The sequence below is a fragment of the Ipomoea triloba genome, chromosome 1, assembly GCF_003576645.1.
Source record: "Ipomoea triloba cultivar NCNSP0323 chromosome 1, ASM357664v1".
Taxonomy (NCBI): domain Eukaryota; kingdom Viridiplantae; phylum Streptophyta; class Magnoliopsida; order Solanales; family Convolvulaceae; genus Ipomoea; species Ipomoea triloba.
Window position 1 is genome coordinate 4,174,396 of NC_044916.1, and position 7,130 is coordinate 4,181,525.

Genomic DNA, 7,130 nt, shown 5'->3' on the forward strand with positions numbered 1-7,130 from the left:
GCGGCAATAGTTGCGGTGGTCTCTACACGCTGCCCATTCCGAAAAACAGTCCCCGTGCGTTTATCTCGTCCTGTGCTTCCTCTTCCGTATGGCATGATCATTTGGGACATCCTCATCAACGAGTCTTAGATCGTATTCTTCCTTTTTGTTCTGTTAGTGGTTCTAGTCGCAATAATCGTTGTACTTCTTCTTTGTGTTCTGCGTGTCAATTGGGCAAGTCTACTCGTTTCCCTTTGCCACGTGTAGACTCTGTTAGTTCGAATATTCTTGATTTGATTTATACTGATATTTGGGGACCAGCTCCTGTTTTGTCTTCTTCTGGTTATCGTTATTTTGTTCTTTTTGTTGATGATCATTCTCGTTACACGTGGTATTATCCTATGAAATTGAAGTTTGACTTGTATGCCATTTTTGACAAGTTTCGTGCCTTAGTTGAACGGTCATTTAATCGCAAAATTAAGGCTATTCAGTCTGACTTAGGAGCTGAATACAAAAAGTTACATAATGTTCTTCTTCAGTTAGGGATTAATCATAGACAATCCTATGCCTACACTCATGAACAGAATGGTCGTGTTGAGAGGAAGCACAGGCATATTGTCGAAACTGGTCTTACTCTTATGGCTCGTGCGTCTGTTCCATCTCGTTTTTGGGACTTTGCTTTTGAAACTGCTGTTTACTTGATTAATAGAATGTCATCTAGTGTTTTGCAGAATTCCAGTCCTCATTTATTGTTGCATAAATCTTCTTCGTCATACTCTTTTCTTCGTGTGTTTGGTTGTCTTTGTTATCCTCACTTGCGTCCTTATAATCGTCACAAAATGTCATATCGGTCATCTCCTTGTGTCTTCTTAGGTTATCCTGAGTCTTTTAGGGGGTACAGATGCATGGACTTAACGACTAATAAGATTTATATCTGCAGACATGTACACTTTGACGAGAATGTGTTTCCCTTTGTTAGTAGGGTTGCTGTGCCATCTCCTCCCTCTGTGCAGAAGCCGTGGGCTGAATCGGTTTTACAGGTATTGCCATCTTCTCTTGCTGATTCTGCTCATGCTGATTCTCCTGTCACCACCACTGCTGCTCCTACTCGTCAAAGAGGACGACCCCGTGGCAAGTCCACACGTCCGACTGTTCGCTCCCATGCAATGGCTACGAGGAGTCGGTCTGTGACTCCACTTTTGGCTCTCTCTGCTCAGGTCTATCCTACCGAGCCCACTTGCTACACTCAGGCAGTTAAATTTTCTGAATGGTGAGAGGCAATGGATCTGGAGTTCAATGCGCTTTTGCACAATCAGACTTGGGTTCTAGTTCCTCCTCGCCCAGGTATGAATGTGATTGGTGTAAGTGGGTTTTTCGTACTAAACGTAAAGCTTATGGTTCAATAGAGAGGCATAAGGCGAGACTTGTGGCGAAAGGGTTTAATCAAGTTCCTGGTCAGGACTTTTTTGACACCTTTAGTCCGGTTGTGAAACCCACTACAGTCAGATTGCTTTTATGTTTGGCTATTTCCTCAGGTTGGGTGGTTAGGCAACTTGACGTACACAATGCATTTTTGAATGGTGATTTGGCTGAGACTGTTTATATGCGTCAACCACCCGGGTATGCTGATGCTCAATTGCCTGATCACTTTTGTCTGTTGAAGCGTTCCTTATATGGCTTAAAGCAAGCTCCACGAGCTTGGTTTAATCGGCTGCATACTTTTTTACTCTCTATTGGGTTTATAGCTTCAAAGACTGATGTGTCATTATTCTATTACTCTCGTGGTTCTGCATGTGTGTATCTTTTAGTATATGTTGATGACATTTTGGTAATGGGGACTGATGAGCTACTAGTGTCTGATTTACTCTCTAAATTGTCTACTGCTTTCAAAATTAGAGATCTTGGTGAACCTGGTTTCTTTCTTGGAATTGAGCTAGTCAAAACTAGCAATGGTGTTATTCTTTCTCAGCAGCGGTACATGTCAGACATCTTGAAACGGGCTGGAATGACTGATTGTAAACCTCTCGCAACTCCTATTTCTGCATCGAAAACTCCATTGCTTAATTCAGATTCATATGAAGATCCAACGAAATACAGGAGTTTGGCTGGTGCTCTCCAGTATCTCACAATTACACGGCCAGACTTATCCTTTGCGGTCAATCAATTGTGTCAACATATGCATGCTCCAACATTGTCTCACTGGGAGCAGCTAAAACGAGTGCTCAGGTATGTCAAAGGCACCCTCTCATTCGGCTTGCGTATAACTCAGTCAAATTCTAGAGAGCTTCATGCTTTCTCTGATTCTGACTGGGCTGGTTGTCCTGAGGACCGTAAATCTACTAGTGGGTATGCAGTGTTTCTTGGCACCAATCTTATCTCTTGGGTGTGCAAGAAACAGAAGACAGTTGCAAGATCATCCACGGAAGCTGAGTATAAAGCCTTGGTTGATGTTTGTGCTGAGGTAATATGGATCATGTCCTTGCTGCGTGAGATCAAAATTGATGGCATCCCTACTCCCAAATTATGGTGTGACAATCTTGGTGCTACTTATATGTGTGCGAATCCAATTTTTCATGCAAGAACTAAGCACGTGGAGATTGACTACCACTTTGTTAGAGATAGGGTTGCCAATGGAGATATTCAAGTTAATTTTATTTCCACAAAAGATCAATTAGCTGATATCTTTACAAAAGCTTTGCCTAGTCCTAGATTTTCTTTTCTTAGGGACAAGCTTCAGGTTAGTAGTTTACCATGCGCTTGAGGGGGAGTATTAGGACTCTCTGAGTTTGAGTCACGTTAGGACTAGCTATTCTACTCTACCTGAGACTCCCCTTGTATATATATCTCCTATTCCTCATCATTGTAATTGTTCAATTGAATCAATACAATATTCAGTTCTCATCCTGACTACTGTACTCGTATTCTTATATATTACGGAGTACTTTTCAATATTTTAACCCTTATCAACTTCCCCTAATAATAACAACAATAATATATTTATACAACCTTGAACGGGGTGATCGAGTGGGTAAAACATGATTCGTTTTCATACTTGAAGGTTATGAGTTTGATTCTTGCTAACATTGAGCGATCCAATTCTATAAAATCTTTAAGTTTGATTTTTACTACCACTAATAAGATGCCTCTTGAGGGAACTCGAAACCTCTAATTAAGTCGCAAGAAACCCGCATTAATTATCCCATTCACACCCTTATAAGTAAGTCCGATTCCGAACTTTTGACACCAATGTATGTATGTTGGAATACTAAATTGAGATAGTTTGTCGTCACCTAAACCTTTTATATTAAAAAAGAGAAAATATAATGGTACTATTATTGGACACTTGCTCCTTGATGATCTTATATATTTGGATTGATTGATATTATCTGATGCATCACTTCATTACCTTCTCATCTACTTTGCTACTTCAATTCCCCAATAATCTCTTCCTCCAGCTCCACAGAGATATATATACTTTGTGCAGTTTGCAGAACAAATATAATGGCCACTTCATCATCATCATCAAGATCCTTCTTAGGTTTAGTAGTGATTATTATTATGATCATTCTGTGCTTACAAGTGTGTTGTTCAGATGGAGTTAGTTATGGCAGATTAGTGAAGAAAATGAAGAGCAAGCAAGTTTTAGACGATTTGGTGGTGGATTTGACCCCAAGGATGGCAATGGTGGATAAGGACAGATTAGCACCTGCGGGGCCTGATCCTCAACATCATTAATTATTAGCAAACATCTTCAAATCATGCCCCCATTGCCAGCCATCATGCACAATAATGTTGCATTCTTGAACTTGAGTATTATGTTGTGTTCTTTGTCTTCAGAGTCTGTTTTCTTTTTTTCTTTTTTTGGTGAATTCTTTGTTTCCTTTTTTTGTTTGTTTTTTTCTTTTTCTTTTTTTTTTTTTGTTTTGGACACCTCACACCTTTATAATTGGATTTAAATCTAGTTATGTATGTTTTACTTCTTTTCTTTCTTTCTTTTTTTGTGTTTTGGAATAAAGATTTAAATCATGTAAGAATGAAAAAGTCATTCCTTTATAAAATTCTACTTTTGTTTTTTGGTATGAAAAATGAGGAAAGAAAACATTTGCTCCATTTTTCAAGTCACACAAACACACACATATATACATGGGAAAGGCTATGGTGCTAATCGACACCATGTTTCATTGTACATACTCAAAGACTCGAAGTAAAAAATTGTGGAATAATGTTGACTTTATACTTGATACAAACTCAAAGTCTTAATCATTCACTTTGACCTGTTATTGAGTATAAGAGTTATGGATTCTGATTGGGTTCCATATATATGAGAAAGAAGAATTTGTTTACTGAATAACACTAAAAATTAATCTCGGCCATCTATTTGATTAGATCTAATGATTCTAATGAAGGGAAAAAAATTGTTTGACATTTTTATAAATTTCTTCAACTTTAAAAGTAGATGAGAAAAAGTACACAAGAATGGAATAATCCTGACACGTGTGCCTGCCCTGACCTACTTGAAATTGGGAACGATCGGTGTTCAATACAATTCTATGTCAAGCATTTAATCTAATTATTTGTAATTTAATTCCCCTATCATTAACCTGTAGTCGGTGATAAATATAGTATGGAGTAATTGTTATGACTAAGGTTCGATCTTGCATTGTAAACTCTGATACAAAAATTATGTACTTTCAGTTAATACATTATGTACCTACAGTTAACAATTTCTGTATATGTAAATAAATAACTTGTTAATTGCTAACACATAATATGATGGTTAACTATCAACTACAAATACAAAATATGTCAACACAATCTTAAAGTTATTTTTAGACAGGGTCTACAATGCAAAGTAGACCTAGTCCATGGCATAATTTGCCTAAATGAAGTGTTGTAATTACCGTATAAAAAAAGAATGATATGCACTCAAAGAAACCTTCAACTTAAACTTTGGTGTCATCTGTTGTTCCAGTGATATACTGGGCATATAAATATGCAGTAGAGTGAATTGATTAGCACAAACCCTTTGTATCATATAAAAACTGTAAATTGAAGGTTCCTGAGGTACATTAGTACATATATATGTCTCTAGGCATACACTATACCATATAACTATATATCATCAATGAAAGAATTGCTCTGTCTTCCCCATCTACAAATCTCACCGCTTATATGAAGGTTAGGTTCCAGGACACTGCAATCTAGCGGCCGCCTTCCTCGCTCAAGCCAAGGAGCATACCTTATCTGGAAAAAGACGAGTTCATTGATTGTTAGCATGTGTACTAGTCACAGCTAAACGAGCGAAGTAAAAAAACCAAGAAGTTCTTTCCACGATAATTTGTGTAGAATTAATTCTCTGCTAGTGAGATTAAGTGCAGACAAGAAGATCCGAGTGTATTTACCTTGTCTGGAAGTAGCGCAGCATAGGCGACTATCGTCTATATAGGTTGTTTGAAGGCCCATCATCCATGATCCTACTGATGTATCTTCATAAGCATAAGCCTTCAATGATGCACTGTGTAAAAGCAAAATGTGAAACTGAGAAAACTAATATTGGATTTGATTATTATGCCTGGAATTGTGAATACACATACAATAGTAGCAGATATCAATAAATGGCTTCCAAATTTAAGATGATCACACTACAAATGAACCAATTCCACTTTTGATCCCTCAAGTATATTGGAATTTGGAAGTTGGCATTTTCACCTCTCCCATCAACTTCAAGATTGTATAGGCCATGGTTCACTAACTTTCATGAACACAAGCAAGACGGTGTTTGTCATCCCATTACTTTTCCTTAAAAGTGGATGGAAAAACTAACAGGAAGATCAATGCCACGTCATTCCCAAATGACAGGGCCCATTGACTTTCATGAATTGAACTGCTTTTGTTCTCCTATTACTTTCCGTTAAAGGCAAAACGAAAAGCTAACTGAAGGATGAATGTAATCTAATTCATAAAATTTGAGGGGCCATGTCTCTCTCCAATTTTAAAGCTGAGGATGTAAAGTGGAAGTGCCACTATGGTGAAGAATCATAGTGGCATGCTTTCTAACAGAATTAAGATTATGGTTTGGAGTTAATGCATCTACCATAACTCACCTGTTAATGTTAATATGTTGAGCCAAATCTTTTGTGAGTATGAGAAGTGAACCAGCTGCATGACGGAAGTACCTGAACACAGAAGAGATTTAAGAGAGAGGGAGATACAACAATTACTGTTTTGATTTTCAGATGCTTTATATAGGCTTACAGAAATTACCAGGATACTGCTAAACTGGATTCCAAGAAATTAATGCATAATTTTAAGAATAAGTATCGAATCTTGATTATTCATAACTTCAGTTACTTTTCTAGTTTCCATTCTTAGCACAGGCAAAAATATTCAAGGACCAAGACTGCATCAATTTTTAGAAGACAATGAAACTCTTCCAATTCTAAAAATATAGGCCCATAATTAATCCCAGAACCCATTCTATGTGCATATTAAAGACAGCATTCTCTTTTTTAATCTGTGCATAAATAACTCAATATATTGACCTCATTGTACACTTAGAAATTCCCTTGGTTGTAACTTGTAACCTAATAAGGCAAACTTCTACTAAAATTTATGAACGATTTGTCTGGAATTTTTTAAAGTTTTGAGTATGAATTATCAATTACATAATAAGCAAGAAAGACATCAGAGAATGGAAAGGAAATTCAACCAAAGATTTTCCAACAAAACCAAAGTCAGATATATGCCACATAGAAACTACCATTAACATAGGACACTATCAAATTCATGACAACCAAAAAGTTCACTTACGTTTTTTCATCCCCAAATTTCCACCATTCTGGCTCATACCACGCTTTTCCCCTGGTAGCATGGTAAATTTTAGAAGTTTTAACTTAAGCCAAGACATTGAAATTATGTAAAAATTAAAATAAGAATATTACTCTTCAGCAACAACTTCACCAGACTTCATGCACCCGATATAAGCACTGCCTTGATCACGACGGCTTTGAAGAAGTTCAATCAACCCATCTGAAAAATTTACAAGCAAATAAGTTTCAAAAAGTCAAATAAAGGGTTCAACATCACCCTGCACCCAAAATAAAGCACTCTTAACACCCCCACCCCCACCCCCCCCCCCCCCCCAAAAAAAA

At 37.3% G+C, this 7,130-nt stretch overlaps 1 protein-coding gene across 1 annotated transcript in view; it reads right to left on the reverse strand.

Annotated features, from left to right (window-relative positions):
* Positions 1–4,900: 4,900 nt before the first annotated feature.
* The window catches only part of LOC116025493 (hydroxyproline O-galactosyltransferase HPGT3-like), a 6,121-nt gene continuing 3,891 nt past the window's right edge, over positions 4,901–7,130 (reverse strand). The window contains exons 8-12 of the mRNA XM_031266761.1: positions 6,921–7,008; positions 6,790–6,840; positions 6,084–6,155; positions 5,382–5,494; positions 4,901–5,223 (exon numbers count right to left, since the gene is read on the reverse strand). Of these exons, the coding sequence (XP_031122621.1) occupies positions 5,201–5,223; positions 5,382–5,494; positions 6,084–6,155; positions 6,790–6,840; positions 6,921–7,008 (347 nt within the window). The 3' untranslated portion in view covers positions 4,901–5,200. The remainder of the gene's footprint in view (positions 5,224–5,381; positions 5,495–6,083; positions 6,156–6,789; positions 6,841–6,920; positions 7,009–7,130) is intronic.